This window comes from Pelobates fuscus, chromosome 1 (genome assembly GCF_036172605.1).
Source record: "Pelobates fuscus isolate aPelFus1 chromosome 1, aPelFus1.pri, whole genome shotgun sequence".
In the NCBI taxonomy this organism is placed as follows: domain Eukaryota; kingdom Metazoa; phylum Chordata; class Amphibia; order Anura; family Pelobatidae; genus Pelobates; species Pelobates fuscus.
This window is the reverse complement of record NC_086317.1, coordinates 306,330,067-306,355,947: the sequence shown is the minus strand read 5'-3', so window position 1 is coordinate 306,355,947 and position 25,881 is coordinate 306,330,067. Positions and strand designations below refer to the sequence as shown.

The 25,881-nt window shown below is 41.8% G+C and overlaps 1 protein-coding gene across 3 annotated transcripts in view; it reads left to right on the top strand.

Annotated features, from left to right (window-relative positions):
* Nucleotides 1–23,353, top strand: part of NCK2 (NCK adaptor protein 2) — an 89,236-nt gene extending 65,883 nt beyond the window's left edge. For all 3 annotated transcript variants that reach the window (XM_063458231.1, XM_063458240.1, XM_063458247.1), the window contains exons 3-4: nucleotides 2,092–2,813; nucleotides 22,290–23,353. In XM_063458231.1, coding sequence (XP_063314301.1) covers nucleotides 2,092–2,813; nucleotides 22,290–22,484 — 917 coding nt within the window. In that variant the 3' untranslated portion in view covers nucleotides 22,485–23,353. The remainder of the gene's footprint in view (nucleotides 1–2,091; nucleotides 2,814–22,289) is intronic.
* The last annotated feature ends 2,528 nt before the right edge of the window (nucleotides 23,354–25,881 follow it).

Here is a 25,881-nt window from a genome sequence, read left to right as displayed (position 1 = left end):
TATGCAAAGACCAACTCTACACACAAAAGTACACCTGCATGTAAAAGCCAACACTACATACAAACACACCCCTGCATTCAAACATAAACACTACATACAAGTACCTCTTCTACATTTCAGTGGTAACAAACCACATACAAATACACCCCTAGATGCACACACACATACTCTATACAAAAATATGTTTACATTCACATGCACAAACACTGCTCACAACCATGCAAGGATGGGCTAATGCAGGACTTGACAAATTTGTTTGGAATCTAGGAGCCAGCTAAACAGTTAGAAGCCAGTCATTTACTACGAGAAAATGCAATTCTTAAAGGGACACAAAAAGGCAGAGTTTACATTGCTGCGTAGTAACACCTCTAGTGACAGTCACTCAGACGGCCACTAGAGAGTCCTAGTGCAGCACCCAGGTTTAGTGTCTCCAAGCTCTGCATGGAGACGCTGAATGTTCCTCATAGAGATTCATAAATGTAATGCACCTCTATGAGGAGCTGCAAATTGGTACATTTGCTGCACATGCACAAAATCCTCCCAATGCTTTCTTAAGGGATAACATTGGCTTAGCTGAGATCATAAAGATTGATAATCTCAGCCATGGCAAAAACTGTCACGGCGTGGGAAAATTGGGAAAAAGGTGAGTAAAAACACCTTCCTTATGCGATTGGAGGGGCCAGGTACCTAAACAAACACACACTCTGACAGGCTCTCAGACACACACATTCTGACCGGCTCACGCACGCACGCACGCACACACAAACTCTTGACAGGCTCACACACACCCACACTCTGACATGACAGGCTCACACTCTGACATGACAGGCTCACACTCACTCTATCAGGCTCTCAAACACATTTTTGTTTTAATTGAAATCCACTCAGCCTCCCTACCTTTGGGAGATCTGAGTGGGTCTTCCCTGGAGTCCAGTGGGGCTGCTCTCCTTCTGTGTGCAAAGGAGCAGTACTCTGCCTGTGTAGCTCCTCTCTGCTCCATCGCGCTCTGTAATGATGCTGGGGCCGGAATGACGTCATATTGCGGCTCCCGGCATCATTAGACAGTGCGAGAGAGCAGCTGCAGGCAGAGTACTGCTCCTTCTGCGCCGCCCACAATGCTCCTCAGGGCGGTGGCTGCCTCAATGCTCGTCAGGACTGGCTCCGATATTTTCCCGTGTCTGCCTCCGTCAAAGTTCCCTTGGCGACCACACTAACTAGAGAGCTGGCAAATCCCAGACTCCAGGGCACAATTTCTAGTCACCATGGCGACCTAGCGCCTGGGATTTGTCAAGTCTTGGGCTAATGGTAAACACCAGCATGCATAGCAATGTTGGGAGTTCAACAGATGGGGCAACCTTTGTGCAAGAGACGGCCCAAAAAAAATTCTTGCACCTCGACCCTCTATACATTAGTTCTGCCACTGCATCTGGCTGTCTGACATCTGAGAAGGTGCAACCTGGGATCTTTACTAGATTTGTTTAATTCATGTACAGTAGGCTATAGTGGTTATGGTGTTTTCTTTTAATAAGTGCCTGATGTAAAATGTTTGGTGCCATCGGCAAGAACTCTGGGACATAACCATTTTGGAGATTTGCCCTGAGAGATGTCCTTTGTGGTCCTTGTAATTTAGTAATTTTCTAGAACGGTTTCCTATTTAGTGAACCAGGCCATGTGCTGTGATTGTCAAAGCAATGATCCACACATGGATGCTTCATGGCTTGGCACTCTTTCCAGGAAGGAGAGAGCTCAGCTCAAAGTGTGTGTACCATTTCCACATGTGCATGATGAATAAAACTGGTATCAGGCAGCCAAAATGGAGCATTCCAGGTGCTTCATTAACAGCTCTGATGGGCTATCTTTAGATCTGCAGTGATAATTGGTGTGAGATGTGCAATAAACAAAGCAGGGTAGATACATAATATGACCACAGGCTAAGGTGTATACCATATAATCTGTGAATGTCTCAAACAATAAATTCTATCTCATCTGTTTATCAGTTTTATTACTAAAGGATTATTTTAACCTGCTTTATCATTTTCATTTTAAAAGCATGTTGCAAAGATAACAGTAAAATAAATCTTATTTTTTCAGGCCTAGGGAAAACAAAAAGAAAGACCAGCAACAGAGATGCATCACCCACCCCTAGCACTGATGCAGAGTACCCATCCAATGGTAGTAATGCTGACCGAATCTATGATTTAAACATTCCAGCATATGTAAAGTTTGCATATATAGCAGAAAGAGATGATGAACTGTCTCTTGTGAAAGGATCAAGGGTCATCGTTATGGAAAAATGTAGTGATGGTTGGTGGCGTGGGGCTTACAATGGACAAGTTGGGTGGTTTCCTTCAAACTACGTAGTGGAGGAAGTTGATGAAGCAACAGCAGACTCCCCTAGTTTTCTTAGTTTAAGGAAAGGGGCCTGTGTGAGCAATGGTCAAAACACTAAAGTCCTCCATATTGTTCAGACACTATACCCATTCAGTTCTGTAACGGAAGAAGAGCTGAACTTTGAAAAAGGTGAAATTATGGAAGTCATTGAGAAACCAGAAAATGACCCTGAATGGTGGAAATGTAAAAACTCCAGTGGGCAAATTGGTCTTGTTCCAAAAAACTATGTTGTAATTTTGAATGATGGTCCATCCATGAACACTCCACATATTAATCAAATAAGCTACACAGGGCCTTCTTGTATAGGACGTTTTGCTGGTAAAGGATGGTATTATGGGGGCATTACCAGACATCAAGCAGAATGTGCTCTGAATGAAAGAGGAATGGAGGGAGACTTTCTTATTAGAGACAGTGAGTCTTCGGTGAGTAGTATTTAATTTCTCTCTTATTTGAAACTGTGATTTATGTATTATATAATTGGTATACACATATCTGGCACTCATGTCATTGTATATAAGGGAAGGGTAACCACCTTCTGTTCTTATTTTGTAGTCAAAATTGTATGTGACAAACCTAATCCCATTAATTTTAGGCGTGTAGAGTTTTGATTAAGATCCGGGCACAGCTAATCATTAGTTTCAGTATATATCAACATAAAAGTGAGTAATATATTACATTTATAAAGGCAAATGTGTTTCATTTAGAATTATTCATAAAATGTTTTCAGTTAATGTGTACATAAAGCTTAGGTTTAAATTAAAGAAAATTATATTTCATTTATATGTTGTGCTAGTAAATGTTAATAAGTTAATTTAGCATTCATTAAAACTTTGGCCCTTTTGTTACCTGTCAGCCAATTTTCAGCATAGGCCTCTTTATGTTGAATGCATAGAGGTCTAAGCAGAGGATCGAGCGACAAAGTAAAAGACTGAAAAATAGTCCATCAAGCTCAGCCTTTAAAACAGTGTTTGCGGTGGATTCAAAAAATAGATGAAAAACTTAAATTGAAGTGCATACCAGTTTTGCCATTGTAGAAGGTCAGTGAGTGCGTAAATACATATGTATATGTGTGTGGAGGGTTAGCGATCGAGTCACTGAAGTCGGAATTTCAAAGTGGATTTAGAATCAATTGGTGTACACACAGAAAAGACTTGGAGAGACAGTACAATTGAATATATGTGTAGATATGGACACCATGCTATATCAAATAAAATCTGCAATATAACACAATTATTCAGATTCTAAAGCTTCAAGGGCTTTAGAAAAAAAATCAATAGGTATGTAAAAATAATTGGAATGGTAATTGGTTAAGTAAATTAATATATCAATAGTTTTGTGCGTTATACTTTGCATACAAGCATGTTAATGCCCAGCTAAAAGTTCAATTCTGTCTGTGTGTATAGAAATGATTAAATGTGATTCAAAGAGCCAGTGAGCATTTACCCATCTTCAGGTGGGTACAATATACTTGCTGTCTAGTGTGAATGCAGTTGTATTTCTTCTAGTACTGTGAAGGACAGCTCATGCATTGAAACAGTATGCAATGGTGGGTAGTTGTATTTGTCTGTGCTACAAGAAATACAGCTCTATTTGGCTGGTGTTACGGTACTGAAGCCTCTGGGAACAGCTGCCTCAAGATTTTCTCCATCTTGTACAAATGTTGATGTTTGGACTGCCTCTTCGTCCTGCTTGTTGATGCACAAATCCATTATGGTTCATCAGCTAGTTTTTGCTCCTAGATTGTACTTACCAGCATTTGACAAAACACCTCATGATTATTAGAACACATCCATTAACTGTAGTAAGTGACTTGCACAAATACAGTATTTGTTGCAAGATTTTGCAAGACATTTTTTTTCCAGTCTATTTCCTAAATTATGCTTCCTTTGGCCAGAAATGCATTTTTGAGATGTCTGGCACCTGTGCATGGTGTCAGCATATGTAAATGCATGCTAACTCACCCATTTGCACAATTTTTGGTCAGATAGGCTGTGCTTCTAACAAAAGAGGTCTTGGTAATCTCCACCTCCTCGAGAAAGAGTAAGACAAAAAATAATGCACTGAAAAGAGGTATCTTACGATATAATACATCCAGAGACTATTATATGTATAATCTTTTATTTTAAATAATGAAAAAATATTATAGTTTTCCTTTAATTTATAAGTGGCAAATATTAGCAATACTACAAAATTAGTCGGCATATTTATTTGGAGAACCTGTCATCCATCAAGTGTGCTGCTGAGACCACTTGGTAGAAAATACAAAATATGGCACGCTGAACTTTAGAAAGAAAGAAATAAACTTCAAAGTTTTTTCTTTTTTAAAATCACCTCACGTAACCCCTTAACTCCTTAAGGACCGGCCTGTTTTTGCGATGTTTGTACGTTAAGGACCAGGGCAGTTTTAACTGTGTTTTTTTGTGGTGTTTGTGTTTAGCTGTAATTTTCCGCTCTCTCATTTACGGTTCCCATACAAGTTATATATTGTTTTTTTCAAGACAAGAAGGGCTTTCTTTACATACCATTATTTGTATTATGTAATATATTGTATTTAAAAAAAATAATAAAATATGGTGAAAAATTAAAAAAAAACATGTTTTTGGACTTTTACTTGAAAAATCTTTTACTTATCTACAAAAGCTAATGAAAAAAACTGCTAAATAGATTCAAAATTTTGTCCCGAGTTTAAAAACACCCAGTGTTTACATGCTTTATTGCTTTTTTTTTGTGCAAGTTATAGGCCTATAAATACAAGTAGGACATTGCTGTTTCAAGATATATATATTTTAAATGTATAAATAGTGACATTGTAACACCGTTATCTGTCATAAATCCCCGAATCACACCTCACATGTACATATTTTTTTAAAGTAGACAACCCAGGGTATTCAAAATGGGGTATGTCCAGTCTTTTTTAGTAGCCACCTAGTCACAAACACTGGCCAAAGTTAGCATTTATATTTGTTTGTGTGTTAAAAATGCAAAAAACGCTAACTTTGGCCGGTGTTTGTGACTAAGTGGCTACTAAAAAAGGCTGAACATACCCCATTTGCAATACCTTGGGTTGTCTTCTTTTGCAAATGGTATGCCATCATGGGGCTAATTCACATTCCTTGGCTACCATACGCTCTCAAAGGCAACCTAACCAATCTGACAAATTTCAATAAAAAAAAAGTAAAATTAAGAATTATATTTGACCCTGTAACTTTTACAAACACTATAAAACCTCTACATGTGGGGTACTGTTATACTCAGGAGACTTCGCTGAACACAAATATTATTGTATTAGAACAGTAAAATGTATCACAGCAATAATATCCTCAGTGAAAGTGCTGTTTGTGTGTGAAAAATGCAGAAAACTTCACTTTCACTGACAATATCATCTCTGTGATATGTTTTACTGTTTTGAAACACTAATATTTGTGTTCAGCGAAGTCTCCCGAGTAAAACAGTACCCCCATGTACAGGTTTTAGGGTGTCATAGAAAGTTACAGGGTTAAACACAGTGCTAGCAAATTAAATTATCTGGACTTTCGGCCTGGGTTGGCAGGCAGGTCCCTCAAATTGCAATCATTAAAATTACTTAATTAGGTAAAAATATTACATAAATATGCACGTAGAATTGTAATATATATACATATTTATATATTTGACGTCTACGTGTATATTTATGAAATTATATATGTAATTATGTATATGGACATATGTATATTTCGTATTATTTTTATTTATTTATACATAGATATATATATCATTACATTCTAAGTGTATTTTTATATAAATATATATATATCAATATCAAAATGCTGTTAGAATAAAATTGCATATATATAATTTTTTTAATTATTAAAAATTATTTTTATTTTTTGTTATTTATTTTTATTAACATATTATTTGTATTTTATAATAATATATATATATATACCATATATATAGTAATTATATATATTGGATATATTTGTGTGTAATTTAAATATAAGTGTATTTTTATATTAATATACGTATTTATAAATATAAAAATACACTTAGTATGACATTATATATATATCAGTGATGGCGAACCTTTTTGAGACCGAGTGCCCAAACCGCAATACATGCCAACTTTTTTTTTCCTCAAAGTGCCAACACTGCAATTAAACCTGAATACTGAGGTTTAAATTTAGAAAAAACAACTTGTACAGTTGTCCGAACTAATTAACAACTTTTGTTTTAAAAGAACACAACAGAGAGTTCAATTATACAAATTTTAAATAATGATATAAATAGATAAAATGCAGCTTATATTTATTAGACACAGACTGCAGAACACATTCTCACACCGTCCGCTAAATACATACACACACACACCGTCCGCTAAATACACACACAGTCCGCTGAATACACACACAGTCCGCTGAATACACACACAGTCCGCTGAATACACACACAGTCCGCTGAATACACACACAGTCCGCTGAATACACACACAGTCCGCTGAATACACACACAGTCCGCTGAATACACACACAGTCCGCTGAATACACACAGTCCGCTGAATACACACACAGTCCGCTGAGTACACACACAGTCCGCTGAGTACACACACAGTCCGCTGAGTACACACACACAGTCCGCTGAGTACACACACAGTCCGCTGAGTACACACACAGTCCGCTGAGTACACACACAGTCCGCTGAGTACACACACAGTCCGCTGAGTACACACACAGTCCGCTGAGTACACACACAGTCCGCTGAGTACACACACAGTCCGCTGAGTACACACACAGTCCGCTGAGTACACACACAGTCCGCTGAGTACACACACAGTCCGCTGAGTACACACAGTCCGCTGAGTACACACAGTCCGCTGAGTACACACAGTCCGCTGAGTACACACACAGTCCGCTGAGTACACACACAGTCCGCTGAGTACACACACAGTCCGCTGAGTACACACAGTCCGCTGAGTACACGCACAGTCCGCTGAGTACACGCACAGTCCGCTGAGTACACGCACAGTCCGCTGAGTACACGCACAGTCCGCTGAGTACACGCACAGTCCGCTGAGTACACGCACAGTCCGCTGAGTACACGCACAGTCCGCTGAGTACACGCACAGTCCGCTGAGTACACGCACAGTCCGCTGAGTACACGCACAGTCCGCTGAGTACACGCACAGTCCGCTGAGTACACGCACAGTCCGCTGAGTACACGCACAGTCCGCTGAGTACACGCACAGTCCGCTGAGTACACGCACAGACAGACTGCTGAATACACGCACAGACAGACTGCTGAATACACACACAGACAGACTGCTGAATACACACACAGACAGACTGCTGAATACACACACAGACAGACTGCTGAATACACAGACAGACTGCTGAATACACACACAGACAGACTGCTGAATACACACACAGACAGACTGCTGAATACACACACAGACAGACTGCTGAATACACACACAGACAGACTGCTGAATACACACACAGACTGCTGAATACACACACATACTGCATTGAGGGGTGCAGTGTATGTGTTTGTGTGTAAGGGTGTGGAGTGCAGTGTGTGTGGGGTGTGCTGTGTGTGTGTGTGGGTGGGTACGGTTGCTGTGTGTAGGGAGGTACGGGTGCTGTGTGTGTGTAGGGAGGTACGGGTGCTGTGTGTGTGGGGGGTACGGGTGCTTTGTGGGGGGTAGGGGTGCTATGGGTGGTAGGGGTGCTGTGGGGGTAAGGGGTGCTGTAGGGGGTGAGGGGTGCTGTAGGGGGTAAGGGGTGCTGTAGGGGGTAAGGGGTGCTTTAGGGGGTAAGGGGTGCTTTAGGGGGTAAGGGGTGCTGTAGGGGGTAAGGGTGCTGTGGGTGGTAGGGGTGCTGTGGGGGTAAGGGGTGGTGGGGGGTAGGGGTGCTGGGGGGGTAAGGGGTGGTGGGGGTAGGGGTGCTGGGGGTGTAGGGGGTTCTGTAGGTGGTAGGGGTGCTGGGGGGGTAAGGGGTGCTGTGGTTTGTAGGTGTGCTGTGGGGGTAAGGGGTGCTGTAGGGGGTAAGGGGTGCTGTATGGGGTAGGGGTGCTGTAGGGGGTAGGGGTGCTGTGGGTGGTAGGGGTGCTGTGGGGGTAAGGGGTGGTGGGGGGTAGGGGTGCTGGGGGGGTAAGGGGTGCTGTGGGTGGTGGGGGGTAGGGGTGCTGGGGGGGGGTAAGGGGTGCTGTAGGTGGCAGGGGTGCTGGGGGGGTAAGGGGTGCTGTGGTTTGTAGGTGTGCTGTGGGGGTAAGGGGTGCTGTAGGTGGTAGGGGTAAAGGGGTAAATACATTAAAAAAAAAGATATATTAATGCTGTATCCCCCCCTCCCTTCCTCTTACCTTGGGGGGGGAGACGGGGGACAGCCATCCCTGGTGGTCCGGTGGTAAGTATGTTGGTGGCGGCTAGGAAACAGCTACCCTATCCTCCAGCGCGATACTGTGTGGAGTGTTGCAATGGTAACGCGCGGCAACGCTCCACACAGCATCGCGCGGGAGGACAGGGGAGCTGCTTCCTAGAGCCCTCCCCCTGCCTCCCGACCCGGAAGCAGAGCAGGCGCCTGCCGTTTCGGGCAGGCAGGTGCCTACTCTGCAGACAGCCAGCGGCCCCCTCTCCCGGCGACCTATGGGCGCGTGCCAACAGAGCGGGCCCGGCGTGGCACGCGTGCCATAGGTTCGCCATCACTGATATATATGATACATATACATATATTATATATAGATATAATACATGTGTGTATATATATCATATATATATACATATTATTATGTTTTTACACTGATTGCTATTTTTTTTACTTTATTTTATGATTTTACAGATGCAGGGAGACTGCCTGTCAGCACAGACAGTCCCCCTGCAGGCAGCCACATGGACCCCTATTGCGGTCATGTGATCGAGTGATCACGTGGCCGTGGGGTCTTGATCTGCCGAGGGGAGACTGCCCGGGCAGACAGGCAGTCCCCCATGACCGGGAGGAGCGCTGATCGCCGCCGTGGGACCGACGGCGATCAGGTAAGTAGCCCCAGACCGTTATGACGGTTCAGGACCGTCAGCGGTCCAAACGCACATTTTACCGCTGACGGTCCTGAACCGTCAGCGGTCCTGAAGGGGTAAGGATGGAGCCAAATGTACAAGTTGTGATCAAAACAAAACGTAAACAAACCACAAAATTTGGCTCTATGTCTGTTCAACTATAATTTACCTCTTTCATACTAAGTGCACCCACACTTATTATATATCGGTTTGTTCAGGGGAAACAGGGCTTTCATTCCATATCAAACATTCATATATAGAACTACATTTTATATGAATAAAATCTAAAAAAAAGTTTGAAAAATTTAAGAAATGTTGATATTTTTCAATTTCTGCATGTCAATTTAACGGTTAATGTCACAATACTGTTTGGTTTTACTGCAATAAAACATACATATTTGTATTCAGAAATGTCTCATGAGTAAAACAGTAACCCCCATGTATAGGTTTTATGGTGTTTTGGAAAGTTACAGGGTCAAATATACGTCTTGTCTATTTATTTATTTTTTACATAGAAATTTCACAGATTGGTTTGCTGGACCTAGGTTGCCTCTGAGACCGTATGGCAGCCAAGAAATGTAAGTTACCCCATCATGGCATACCATTTGAAAAAGTAGACATCCCAGGGTATTCAAAATGGGGTATGCCCAGTCTTTTGTAGTAGCCACTTGGGCATAAACGCTAGCCAAAGTTAGTGTTCGTTTTTTTTTTGTGTTTTTTTTCATTTTTCAAATAAAAACTGTACTTTTACTGAAAATATTATTGTCAGTGTATAGTTTACTGCCCTGAAACACTCCTAGTTCTATTCAGTGATGTCTCACAAGCGCCACGGTACCCCCCATGTATAGGTTTTATGGGGTTTTTGAAAGTTGCAGGGTCATATATACGGCTTATCCATATATGCTTTTTCACAATGAAATTTGTCAGATTGGTTTGCTGTGTCTAGGCTGCTTTTGAGACCATATTGCAGCCAAGAAATGAAAATTACCACTTAATGGCATACCATTTGAAAAATTAGACATCCCAGGGTATTCAAAATGGGGTATGGCCAGTCTTTTGTAGTAGCCACTTGGGCACAAATGCTAGCCAAAGTTAGTGTTCGTTTTTTGTTTTTTTTTTGCATTTTTCACATAAAAACTGTACTTTTACTGATAATATTATTGTCAGTGTATACCGTATATACTCGAGTATAAGCCAACCCGAATATAAGCCGAGGCCCCTAATTTTACCCCAAAAAACTTGGAAAAAGACTAGGGTGGGAAATGCAGCAGCTACTGGTAAATTTCTAAATAAAATTAGATCCTAAAAAAATTATATTAATTGAATATTTATTTACAGTGTGTGTATATAATGAATGCAGTGTGTGCTTATGAGTGCAGTGTGTGTATGAATGCAGCGTGTGTGCAGTGCGTGTGTATGAATGCAGTGTGTGTATGTGTTGGTGGGGGGGTGGGCATTTTGATTATTGTTATTTTATTAACTATTATTTTAATCATTTTTTTGTTCTATTATTATTTATTTTATTAATTATTATTTTTTTTTTTTGTTATATTATTTTTTTTAATTATTATTTTTAACATTTTATTATTATATTTATTTTTTTCATCCCCCCTCCCTGCTTGATACATGGCAGGGAGGGGGGCTCTCCTTCCCTGGTGGTCCAGTGGCATTGGCAGTTCAGTGGGGGGGGAGGGGGCTGGCAGAGCTGTTACGTACCTCTCCTGTCAGCTCCCTCCTCCTCCGCGCCGTTCCGGTCAGCTCCCCTGTCAGCTTACACTGTGAGTCTCGCGAGAGCCGCACTATGACCCCGCGGCTCTCGCGAGACTTACACTGGGAGCTGACAGAGGTGCTGAACAGACCGGCACGGAGGAGAAAGGAGCTGCAGGAGAGGTAAGTAAACGCTCTACAGCCCCCACAGCCCCCAGTCTGTATTATGGCAATGTAAGTTGCCATAATACAGACAGTGACTCGAGTATAAGCCGAGTTGGGGTTTTTCAGCACAAACAATGTGCTGAAAAACTCGGCTTATACTCGAGTATATACGGTAGTTTACTGCCCTGAAACACTCCTAGTTCTATTCAGTGATGTCTCACAAGCGGCACGGTACCCCCTATGTATAGGTTTTAAGCGTTTTTTGAACGTTACAGGGTCATATATACGGCTTATCCATTTATGCTTTTTCACAATGAAATTTGTGAGATTAGTTTGCTGTGTTTAGGCTGCCTTTGAGACCGTATGGCAGCCAAGAAATGAAAATTACCCCTTAATGGCATACCATTTGAAAAAGTAGACATCCCAGTGTATTCAAAATGGGGTATGGCCAGTCTTTTGTAGTAGCCACTTGGGCACAAATGCTAGCCAAAGTTAGTGTTAGTTTTTTTTTTTGTTTTTTTTTGCATTTTTCACATAAAAACTGTACTTTTACTGATATTAACGTCAGTATATAGTTTACTGCCCTGAAACACTCCTAGTTCTGTTTAGTGATGTCTTACAAGCGCTAAGGTACCCCCCATGTATAGGTTTTATGGGGTTTTCAAAAGTTACAGGGTCATATATACGCTTGTCCATTTTTGGTTTTACACATTGAAAATTGGCAAAGCGATTTTCTGGGCCTATCTTGCCTTTGAGAGAGCATGGCAGCCTGGGTAATAACATTTCCACTATTATGGCATACCATTTTTAAAAGTAGGCAACCCAGAGTATTTCAAATGGTGCATTTTAAGATGTTTGATCTAAAATGAAGGCCCCACATAGCGGTAATAGTTTCATTTGTGCTTTTTTCCACACATGAACTCACTTTTCACAGGACATTGCTTATTCCTGGTAGGAGTTATTGCAACAAAGCCATACAATTTTTTTTTTAACATTGTCTCCTAAATATAACAGTACCCCCATGTACCGGATTTTCTGTTTTTTGGGGGGGAAGTCACAGGGACAAATATATTAGATGTCCATTTCAAAGTTGGAAATTTGACAAGGTGATTTCCTGGGCCTATTTCGCCTTTGAGAGAGCATGGCAGCCTGGGTAATAACATTTCCACTATTATGGCATACCATTTTCAAAAGTAGGCAACCCAGAGTATTTCAAATGGTGCATTTTAAGATGTTTGGTCGAACCACTTTATCAGAAATGAAGGGCCCACATAGCAGTAATAGTTTTATTTGTGCTTTTTTCCCACACATGAACTCACTTTTCACAGGACATTTCTTATTCCTGGTATGAGTTATTGCAACAAAGCCTCACAATTTTATTTTTTTTTAACATTGTCTCCTGAATATAACACTACCCCCATGTACTGGATTTTCTGTTTTTTGGGGGAAGTCACAGGGACAGATATATTAGATGTCCATTTCAAAGTTCGAAATTTGACAAAGTGATTTGCTGGGCCTATGTGCCTATTTAGAGAGCATGGTAGCCTGGGTAATAACATTTCCACCGTTATGGCATACCATTTTCAAAAGTAGGCAACCCAGAGTACAACAAATGGCAGACCTTGAGATGTTTGGTCTAGCCATTTTAACAGAAATGATGGGCCCATGTAGCAATTTCTACTTTTATTTTTGTCTTTTTAATCACATAAATTGCGTTTACACTAGAAATGTCATAATCTTGGTATTAGTGCACTAAAACCTCAGTATTTTGATTTAACACTGTCTTCTGAATATAACGGTACCACCACGTATCATTATTTCAGATTTTTTCCAATAAGTACAAGGCAAACTATATTAGATGCCCTTTTAGCTTGTAAGTTTGACAAAGTGATTTGCTGGGCCTATGTGGCTATTTAAAGAGCATGGCAGCCTGGGTAATAACATTTCCACCGTTATGGCATACCATTTTCAAAAGTAGGCAACCCAGAGTACAACAAATGGCAGACCTTGAGATGTTTGGTCTAGCAATTTTAACAGAAATGATGGGCCCATGTAGCAATTTCTACTTTTATTTTTGTCTTTTTAATCATATACCGTATTTTTCGCTCCATAAGACGCACCTCACCATAAGACGCACCTAGTTTTTAGAGGAAGAAACCCAGAAAAAAAATATTCTGAACAAACTGTCCCATAGTGTTTCTTACTATGGGACAGTTTGTACAGAATATTTTTTTTCTCCCCTGTCCCATAGTGTCCCCCCCTCCCATAGTCTTCTCCTCTCTCCCATAGTCTTCACTCACCCCCTCCCCATAGTCTTCACCCACCCCCTCCCCATAGACTTCATCCACCCCCTCCCCATAGACTTCATCCACCCCCTCCCCATAGACTTCATCCACCCCCTCCCCATAGTCTTCATCCACCCCCTCCCCGTAGTCTTCATCCCCCCCTCCCCATAGTCTTCATCCACCCCCTCCCCATAGACTTCATCCACCCCCTCCCCATAGTCTTCATCCACCCCCTCCCCATAGTCTTCATCCCCCCATCCCCATAGTCTTCATCCACCCCCTCCCCATAGTCTTCATCCACCCCCTCCCCATAGTCTTCATCCCCCCCCTCCCCATAGTCTTCATCCCCCCCCTCCCCATAGTCTTCATCCCCCCCCTCCCCATAGTCTTCATCCCTCCCCTCCCCATAGACTTCATCCCCCCCCTCCCCATAGACTTCATCCCCCCCCTCCCCATAGACTTCATCCCCCCCTCCCCATAGACTTCATCCCCCCCTCCCCATAGACTTCATCCCCCCCTCCCCATAGACTTCATCCCCCCCTCCCCATAGACTTCATCCCCCCTCCCCATAGACTTCATCCCCCCCTCCATAGACTTCATCCCCCCCTCCATAGACTTCATCCCCCCCCTTCATAGACTTCATCCCCCCCATAGACTTCATCCCCCCCCTTACTGTCCCCCTCCCCTTACTGTCCCCCTCCCCTTGTCCCATAATTACTTACCTGTCTTGTAGCATTGGCCAGCAGCACAGGGCGCACCGCGGTAGTGGAACTTGAATTTCATGTTCCGGTTTCCGGCGGGACTGAAAGGAAGTGCGCACTCAGCTTGTGCACACTTCCTTTCAGTCCCGCCGGAAACCGGAACATGAAATTCAAGTTCCACTACCGCGGTGCGCCCTGTGCTGCCGGCCAACGCTGCAAGACAGGTAAGTAAAGCTTCATATTCGCTCCATAAGACGCTAAGACATTTCCCCTCACTTTTGAGGGGTAAAAAAGTGCGTCTTATGGAGCAAAAAATACGGTAAATTGCATTTTCACTAGAAATGTCATAATCCTGGTATTAGTTAGTGCACTAAAACCTCGGTATTTTGATTTAACACTGTCTTCTGAATATAACGATACCTACATGTACAATGTTTCCAGGTTTTTAGTATATCACAGGAATAGTACAGTACCCCCACATACACTTTGATCTGAAGGCAGAGAGAGGCAGGTAGATCTTTGACTCAGATACTGTAGCATTAACCCTGTGATTAGTTTTGAGCTTTTTTTTGAGAAGGCACATTTCAAGTACAACAAATGTAGTATTTTGAGTTGTTTGGTGTAGCCACTTTAGAATGGCTAGCATAAACAGGGACAGGCCAAGGTCAGGGGAATCCAGAAATCAGAGTAGTCGATAAAACTAGCCAATGGGTCGGTACAGGCAGCTAACGAAGCATAGTCAGGACAAGCCGAGGTCAGGGAATCCAGGGAAATCAAGCAAACAAACTGCCAAAGTACCATACAGAGTGATTTAGTAGTTCAGCTCTGTATGGTAGACTTTGAAACAGTCTGTTATGCAGAGGGCGGGTAGGGATGGACAGGAGGGGCAATAATAACTGGAGTCCTTTTGGACTCCTCTTTTCCAGCAAACACGGCATTTTCGTTGGGGTGACCTTTTACAGGGTGTGGGGGGGATTCGGGAAGGGAAATGTTTGCTGAAAAGTCGTTGGACATCTTCTGATTCCAAAGGAGGGTTAGGATTTGGGGTCTGGGCAAATATAATTTGAGACAAAATTTGGACCATAAACTCTAGAAATGGGCATGGTCTACCTATGGCTTCCTTTTTATAAAGCACATAGGCATTGAAAATTGCAATCTGGGTTATGTAGATTGCAATTTTCTTGTACCAGGTCCTACTCTTCCGGTTCACCAGATAGGGCTGTATGCACTGATCAGCCAAGTCTACTCCCCCCATAAACTTGCTGTAGTCTACAATGCACTTCGGCTTCTCCAGCTGCTCAGTTCCACCTCTCACAGACACTGGCACTGAAGTTTCGTCGTGCATTGTAGACAACATGTACACATCTTTCCTATCGGTGAAGCGAAGGGCAAGCAACTCATCCTGGCGGAGCGCTGAAAGGGAGCCCCTACTGCGTCTACCTCTTGCCAGGGTTTGGGGGAAACCTCTACGATTCTTACGCACTGTGCCACAGGCTACGGTCTCCAAGCAAAATAGAGTTTTAAATAACTCTATGCTTGTGTAATAGTTGTCAACCCATAGCCTGTATCGCTTATTTAACAAGGGAAGGATTAGGTCCCATACTATCTTGCCCCATGTACCCACAGAATCAGGGCATACTGGTGGGTCAAGATGGCTATCCTTATAAATACGAAATGCCCATGTATATCCAGATTTTGATTCACACAATTTATCAAATTTTACACCGTATCGGGACCGTTTAGAAGGGATATACTGTTTAAAAAGTAATCTACCCTTAAATTTCATTAAGGACTCATCTATACAAATATTTTCTTCAGGAACATAATTTTGGGAGAATTTGTCTGACATGAGTTCAATTAGGGGCCGAATTTTGTACAGCCTGTCAAACAATGGGTCGTTTCTTGGGGGGCACGGTGTGTTGTCGTTGAAGTGGAGGAAACGCAGCAGCTGCTCATAGCAATCCCTCTTCATAACCCCAGGGAAAAGAGTGGTCGCCAGGATGGGGTGCTTGTACCAGTAGGACCTGATACTCTGCTTTTTGACAATGCCCATAACTAGAGCCCAAAATTTGCGCATTTCTGCGAGATCCGTGGGGTGCCACATATTATGCCGATTGTAATGTGACCCCGGATTCGCAGTCAGATATTGGTTGGCAAATAAATTGGTTTGCTCAACCAATAACTGAAATACGTCCTCTGACATAAACAAATCAAAATATTTTAGGCGCTCCCAAGCATCCACCATAACCGGGGGTCGCCGTAAATGGGGGAATATCTGGGGCCGTTGGGTTTGGGGGCACCCAGTCTCCATCTGGCATTGGGGTTGCTGAGCGTCCTCTTGTTGGTGGTGGTGGGGCACCATCACTAGAGGAGTCAGTCATAGCCTCAATGTCAGAGGCAGTGATAGAGTTCACTATCACTGCCTGCCAGAATGGCGTACGCCTCCTCGGCCGAGTAGCGACGTGCCATTCTAGGGGGGACTACTCAATAATTAATTTTAAAAAAAGGGAGGGGGGAAATTACTAAATTCCTACCTGCCTAACACCCTACTACCCACCCTCAAAAACCCACAAAAAATAAAATAAATGTACTGATCACAGTTTAGGCTGCTGTGACCAGTGCAGAAAGGGTTAATTTTTATTTTATTTTTTGTTTTTTGTTTTTAATAAAAATAACCCCCTCAAAAAGTCAGCCTGATCAGAGAGCCCTCTGATCACAGTGATCACTGGTACAATACTGTACAGTAGCGATACTGTACAGTATAGTGATCACGGCAGCGGGGAAAGGGTTAAGGGAGATTTGGGTTGCTGCAGCTGACGAAGGGTCAAAAAGAAATGTAAAAAATTGTTTTGACCCTAAAAAAAAATACAATTAATAATAGTACAAATGTACTAAAATCCCTAAACAGGCTGATCAGTGTTAAATGCTGTGACCAGCACTGGAAGGGTTAAAAAATTTTTATTTATTTTTTACTTTTTCTTTATTTTTTAACAATTTTCAGGACACAGGACTCTCCAGCAACGATCTCTCTGCCTCTCTCTCTCAGATCGAAGTGAGGTGAGGAGAGGGGCAGAGACCATGTGTCAGCCAGTGATTTAAAATCATTGGCTGACACATTGTAACAGTGATCGCAGTGACTGGCTGTCACTGCGATCACAAACTGCAGATCACCACGGATTGGCCACAGGGACCCAGGCAGGTCCCCCAACCGTGATCTGCAGTTTGGGAGGGATCGGAGACATGTGGGTGGGCTAAAACGCCGCAGCGTGCTATGCCGCCATGAAGGCGTTTAAGCCCATAAACGCCGGGACGGCATAGCACGCCGTAACGGCGTGAACGGGTTAAAATACTATTAGTTAAAAGGTATGAATATATCTTTCATATGCTTGCAACAAGCCATTTTTAGCAAGTCTTGTTCTTTACCAACCTAATGTTTTAATGGCTACTATTATCACATTAGCCCACTTACAGTACAATGATCCTCTTGGGCTTCTCTGCAGTGCAAGGTTTAAAGGAACACTACAGGGTCAGGACCACAAACATGTATTCCTGACCCGATAGTGTTTAACCCACCATTAATAAAACCCACCTTATTTCCAGCGCTGCGTGGGCCCGTCGGCGCTGGCCCCCGATAGGAAAAGCATTGGATTGGCTAAAATCGGCAAGGGGGCGGGGCAAAAAAACATTTTGACGCTAATGCATCTATATAAAGAAAATTCAGTGTCCCCATGCAGAGTGTGGAGACGCTGAACGGCACTGCTGCCTACTGTGCAGCACTGAGCCGGGAAGCACCTCCAGTAGCCATCTGAGGAGTGGCCACCTTGAGGTGTTCCTAGGAGCAATGTAAACACCGCCTTTTCATGAAAATGCCTGCATACAATGATTATACTCACCAGAACAACTACATTAAGCTATAGTTGTTCTAGTGGCTATAGTGTCCATTTAACTGGAACCCTGTAATGAGGTGCAAACCAGAAGTTTGATTATACTCTCATATAATATATGAAAGACCTAAGCCGACGATGTATTGCTGACAATCACGGACCCAATAAGGTCCATGACCAGACTAACCACGCTGCCAGAAGAATACGGGGCGGTATCGAGTTATACAGTAAACCTCTACAAATCAATAGCAATGCCCATCAACATGACAGACCAGGACATAACGTGCATCAGACAAGCACATCAGATTAAGATTGCCACAGACGCATTCACCTACCTGGGGGTACAACTCACAGCAGACCCCGCGGCTCTTTACAGGCACAACTACACACCCTTATTCACTGTAACGGATCGACGGGCACCCTGACTGGATACCTCCGATGAAGGATGCTCCTAGCGCTTCCTGAGGAATTAAAGCACTGCAGCAGACACCACAACCACCAAACCGGAGAAGCATATGAATGCTCTCAAGCATATGAATGCTTCATATGCTTGGGAGCATTCATATGCTTGAGAGCATTCATATGCTTGAGAGCATTCATATGCTTCTCCGGTTTGGTGGTTGTGGTGTCTGCTGCAGTGCTTTAATTCCTCAGGAAGCGCTAGGAGCATCCTTCATCGGAGGTACCCAGTCAGGGTGCCCGTCGATCCGTTACAGTGAATAAGGGTGTGTAGTTGTGCCTGTAAAGAGCCGCGGGGTCTGCTGTGAGTTGTACCCCCAGGTAGGTGAATGCGTCTGTGGCAATCTTAATCTGATGTGCTTGTCTGATGCACGTTATGTCCTGGTCTGTCATGTTGATGGGCATTGCTATTGATTTGTAGAGGTTTACTGTATAACTCGATACCGCCCCGTATTCTTCTGGCAGCGTGGTTAGTCTGGTCATGGACCTTATTGGGTCCGTGATTGTCAGCAATACATCGTCGGCTTAGGTCTTTCATATATTATATGAGAGTATAATCAAACTTCTGGTTTGCACCTCATTACAGGGTTCCAGTTAAATGGACACTATAGCCACTAGAACAACTATAGCTTAATGTAGTTGTTCTGGTGAGTATAATCATTGTATGCAGGCATTTTCATGAAAAGGCGGTGTTTACATTGCTCCTAGGAACACCTCAAGGTGGCCACTCCTCAGATGGCTACTGGAGGTGCTTCCCGGCTCAGTGCTGCACAGTAGGCAGCAGTGCCGTTCAGCGTCTCCACACTCTGCATGGGGACACTGAATTTTCTTTATATAGATGCATTAGCGTCAAAATGTTTTTTTGCCCCGCCCCCTTGCCGATTTTAGCCAATCCAATGCTTTTCCTATCGGGGGCCAGCGCCGATGGGCCCACGCAGCGCTGGAAATAAGGTGGGTTTTATTAATGGTGGGTTAAACACTATCGGGTCACTATCGGGTGTAAACAGCTGAACCGGAAAAGCATACAATCAGCTTACACTCCTAGGAATCAGCATACAATCCAATTCCCCCAATAACGAGACGACACTTCGTTTTGAGGTCAAGCAGAACTGACTGTACTGGCACATATAGCCTCTTTTATTCCCAATCCACAAACATAGTACTGCCCACAGGGTTTTACAGAACAACCAATCAATATGTACAATACACACAGACACTCCCACACAAAATCCTCCCCTCTGCCTGTGATATGATTACTGAACACAATGGGTAATATAATTATCACAGACAGAGAAATAGTTTTATAAAACATATCACAGGGACCCCAAAACATGCAATAGCCCCATAAAAAGTATATCCTCAGAACCGGGGGATCTGGGTGAACCACATATCCAAAATTCACCCAGATCCGTTCAGTAGTTTGGAAGATACAGTTTAATGCAGATTCCGCAGAAGATATACAGATTATATAAAAAATAATTACTGTATAATGTGTTCCCTGTTGTATAGTTTAAAACTACCGCGCGAGATGGCACCCTGTAGAAAAGTCACAACAGTGTCTGTGAGTTAAAATGGCCGCAATCCATTGTTCTCACCATGTGCTTCATCCATTGTTCTCACCATGTGCCTCTGATACATGAAATGGTGGCCACCCAGTAACTCCACAGTAAGTCCCCAGATGGTTCTTAAAGGGCCAGTAGCAGCATAATACAATACAACATGCCCAAATCCTGTATTTAAAATGTCAAATCTCCCAGGGGCCATAGTCAGCAGACAGGAGGCGGGCAAACAGGCTTCTCCAATGCCCAGTGGCGAGGTTGGTTCCGCCACATTCACCACACTCAAAAGGGACCTAGACAACTGGACAGACAAGCCAATATCCTGACTGAGACGCCTGCACGCCGTGAAAATGAACATCATGCCTAGACTACTTTTCATGTCCCAGGCTGTTCCAGTGCGGGTGACAAGAAGTGACTTGGCTGACATCCAGAAGGAAATTGACACTTTCATCTGGCAGAGGAAGCGACCCAGGGTGGCCCACGCTATACTCTATAGACCGAAGTAGAGGGGGGTCCTGGGGCTACCCCACCTATTCCTATATAACCTGGTGGCGCAATTGGCTCAGGTTGCCTACTGGCACTTCCCTCTGGAACACAGTAGGTGGGTGGACATCGAATCCCTATTAAGGTGCACGGACCTACCCCGGTTTTACATATGGACCCCAAGGGAACACAGGGCACTCCCCAGAACAACCTGCCCGTCCATCCTTAACTCCTAGGACATATGGGACAAGGTAGCTCAGAAATACAAGCTCGCTCACAACCCCTCACCCTTGACCCCAGTGCTGAAGAATAGAGCCTCCCCCCAAGTATGAGGGCAAGAGACTTTAAGGGCATCGAAGCCACAGGACTGCAACGATACATACACCTTTATGTTAAGGACAAGGTAGTGACATATGGACACTTACGCACACTAGCAGACATGAAACCTCAATACTTCTTTTGTTACATATAGCTCAGGGACTTTGCACTAACCGATGACGCAAAGACGACAGCTGGGAAGCGAGCAACCTTTTTCGAAAACATATGCCTCAAAGAGAACTCACAAGGCTAATCGCCCTACTCTATGACCACCTGAGCTCAGAATCAGAGGCGGAGGGTACCTTGCGATACACAAACCGGTGTTAGGAGGACCTGGGGGACGGAGTGGAGGGACATATGGGAGGCCTGTGTGAAAGCCTCCATTTGCACCACACTGCAGGAACAAGCGTAAAAGACGCTATTCCATTGGTACACCACCCCCGCCAAACAGCACCACCTGAATGCCAGCCCTACAGACACCTGTTGGTGCCTGTGCGGGGACAAGGGCAGCTGCATTCACATGTGGTCCAAGAGTATTGGTGGGGTGTGGTGGACCTCAGCTCTCATATCCTACAAATAAGGCTCACACTAGACCCCTGGGCATGCCTCTTGTCCAGGCCTACCGAAGGATTGGATAAGCATACACAAAGATTACTAAATACGGTATACATAGCAGCCCGCAGCGCCTTGGCTCAAAACTGGAAAACCAGAAACACTCCACACAGACCTGATCATAACGAAGCTTAGGGATAATTATTTGATGGATAAGCTAACAGCGCAGGTATGAAACACAATGACCTCCTTCCACAAAGTTTGGGACTTATGGGAACAGTTGGAGGGGTAACGGCCTCACTCAATGGTACATAACCTTTTCTCAGCGTCTTGTTTATGTGATTCTATTTCTTATTATTTATTAAGAATTTTATATCACAAGGTAAAAATCGTGACGGTTTACGCATATTCTAGCCATGTACCCAGAGGGTAACTGAGCATTTTGATCATATCGGCTTCTGCGCAAGCCACTCTGTGTCTGACTGTTTTATTTCCTATTGCATATGTCACGACAAAAATAAAGAAATATATATATATATATGAAAGACAAAAGGTGCATCCATCTTTACATTTGTAATGTATAATTTATTAGGGTTCCTTTATTTTTGGAGCAGCACCTTGATTGGGACATGCATGATTTTGGAATAATCATGTTTTGGTAACTTCTTGATTTAGAAGTAGTGTATACATTTGTTTGTGTAACAGGCAGACTTTTTTATATTGCATTTTTAATATATGGTCTTACTTTTCTTCCACAGCCCAGTGACTTTTCCATATCATTAAAAGCATCAGGAAAGAATAAACACTTTAAAGTGCAGCTGGTGGACAATGTTTATTGCATTGGGCAACGACGATTTAAGAGCATGGATGAACTAGTGGAACATTACAAAAAAGCACCCATCTTCACTAGTGAGCATGGAGATAAACTATATCTTGTAAAAGCACTGCAGTGACATCAAATCCAGTGATTGCCTAATTCCCATTGGCCTCACAAACGTCAAGCCTTAGTTCCAAAATATTACTTCCATGGAACAGAGCCATTATTACATACAAAGGAAGCAATCTTAAGAATCATGGCTCCTCTTATACCACAGACACTCTCTGCATAGTACTTTATCTTTTTTATTTGTGTTTGTTTTGTCTTTTCTGTTTGTAAGTCATCTTGCCCTCAGGTTACAAACCTCACTTAAGTGACCATTGTAAGCACTCACTGTCATGCCTTGGTTTGAAGTCTCCTATTCTGCATATGTTTACAGTACATAGCTAGCAAGAGGAGTAGGAGTTAACTTGAAACAGTGTTAATATACTCCAACATTTAATAATGTAAGAATACTTTATTGAAATACTTTAGGGCACAGTTGATATGCACTGAAGCTGCAGCAATTAATATTGTAGACATGCTGTATCAGTTGTGGCTGTGAATTCTGTAGCCTTGTTGCTTACCAAGTAGTATATACAAATGTCCATTGTCACTAGAGCCACTATTACACTGTACTGTATTCTGCTACCACATTACCTCTTTTGACTTCTCTGCAGAGTACACAAAGTATTGTAGCAGTAAATTATAAACTACTTTGGTAAAATTGATTGTAGTACATAGTGTATTTGATATGTAATTACAACAAAAATAGTTCATGAGCAAACAATTATTTGATTCCAAGTTTTAAATAAAAGTTAACCAAATGTGCCATCCACATTTTTTTCTCTTGCCCTCCTGCTTGTTATAATGAAACAATTATGTATTTAATTATGAAAGTAATATGTATGTGTAGCAGATTGTCAATGCTAATACAGATAAATAATAAAACTGATCTTTTTGAGACCAATGATGTATTATTTTTGTTGTGATGCAAATGTCTAATTTCATAGTTTTTCAATATGGCAGCACATCACTCCATTATACCGTAGCCACTATGCCCATAAAAAAGCATTGCATTGTGGTTTTTCCTACATCATCCATTCAACAGGGAGTCGTTACCATATGTTGATACTTGTGGCTTGTCACGATCAAGAAAGAAAGGAATATATCAGGTAAGACGTACATTTTTTTTATATAGATTTTTGTTTTTTGTCAATCTTTTTTTTTTTTTCATTGTTAATTTTTTATTTCTTACACACACAGAAAAAACAACACAAGCCATAAACACAAAACACAATAACATAAAACTAAATAGAATAAAAATAAAAATACATAAACAAAATAAATTCAATTTTACTTTTCTTTGCTATTACCTTGATTTAATTTATAATCCTTATATTCAACTTATACCAGTATGCAAAGTAAAAATAATTGACATTGACAATTAGTTCTTACTCACAAGCGGAATGCTCAGCATATTCGTCCTGTTTTAACAGTTTTAACACTATTTTACCTAAATCTTTCAGCTTTGCAGTCATACCCTATCAATTATTCATTAATATGCAATAATGTACATGCTTTAACCTCATATCTGTTTTAGGCTATTCCTCCTTTTGCTATAACCTCTATTTATACCTTACACCTATATGCTAACCAATCTTGCCATGCTTTTTCATGGCCACCTTCTCTTCCTTCTATTTTATTTACTATTCTCTCATATTCATACGTCTTGTCTACTCTTTCCTGCACTTCCAAAATATATGGTGGGATTGATTTTTTCCAATTTTGAGCAATGCTTATCTTTGCAGCGATTAATATATGAATAATAACTACATTATTTTTTATTCGACTCCACTCTTGGTATATATGTAAAAGATAGAACTCAGGGAAATTTGGTATCACTGTATCCATTACAATTTGAATTACTAATTTAACATCGTTCCAAAACTGTACAAGACGAGAGCATCCCCAAAAAATATGTAATAAAGTTCCCTTCTCCCTTTGACACCTCCAGCACCTGTCAGAGGCAGCTTCATACATTCGAGACACTTTTGCGGGAACTAAGTACCAACGCATTAATATTTTGCTATAAGCTTCCCAATATGTAAGGCTGTGAGATATTTGTTTAGTAATTTTTATAGTTTGATACCAATGGGATAGATCAAAGGTTTTTGATAGGTCTCGTTCCCATAATATCATATAAGGCAACTTTTCTTCCCCATTTACATATAAAAGGCTTTTGTAGCATATTGAAAGAGGTTTACTCTCCATATTAGGGTTCAAACAGAATTTACCCAACCAAGTCACTAAGGCCATATCTAATTTTAACAGCTTATTTTCTAACAAAAAATTCTTGATCCTTAAATACGAAAATACCTCTTTATTCGGAAGGGCAAACTCTGCCTGCAAACTAGGATATGATTTGAGCCCTGCCTCATTATATAACATGCACTTTACTAATGCCATTAGTTTCCCAAGTATTCAAATTTAAATCTTGTATAAAGTACTTTATTACATATAATGGTGCTAAGACTAATCGCTTTACACCTTTTAGCAATTTAGGAGTCCATTTTGACCAATGATAGAGCATTAATTTTGTCGTAGAAAGCATGTTTTTGCCTATTGACCATTCATTAAGGTCTCCCATAAAAGCTTTTCTATTAAATAGGGTTTAGCGCAAGCTTGTTCCAGTTTTAACCATACTGGTGAATTTAAACGGAAAAGTACTGCCAAAGCATAGGACAACATAGATGCCTGATAATATTTAATAATGTTAGGAATACCCAATCCGCCTTGTAGATATGGAAGCTCTGTAAGCCTAGCTGCCACCCTTGGCGTTTTTTTTTTTCATATGTATGAGTTAAACATAAGTTGAAATTTTTTTAATAAATTTTTTGGCACAGCCATAGGAATAGTTCGAAAAAGATACAATATATGGGGTAAGGCCATCATTTTAATTGTGTGTACACGCCCTAACCAAGATGTCCCCAAAGTCCCCCAATTTTCTAACTGATCTTTTAATTTATGTAATACAGGAATATGATTATGCTTAATTAAAAGAGATCTCGTTTTAGTAAGTTTTATGCCCAGGTATGTTAGAAAATCTTTGCGCCAATCGAACGAGTAAGTACCTGCTAATTGATTTATCGCCTGGGTTTTTTTAACATTATTTTTATAATAGGAGATCATACTAAATCTTTCCAACAGTTTAACTAAATACGGTAATGATTCTTTAGGTTTTGATACAAATAAAAGTGCATCATCAGCAAAAAGAGCTAATTTTTGTTCCCCAACCGGGGTTTTTTTTTTTTTGTCAATCTTTATATTGTGCATGGAGTAACAGTAAGCTTGTTGAGCCACAACAGCATTTACAAGAAGAGTGATAAACAAACAGTATAATCATCGACATGGCATATAGTTAATCTGCAGTGCATTTCAAATGTTATGTTGCCTGCAACCAATGTCACTAAAACAATTTATTTTTTTGGAGA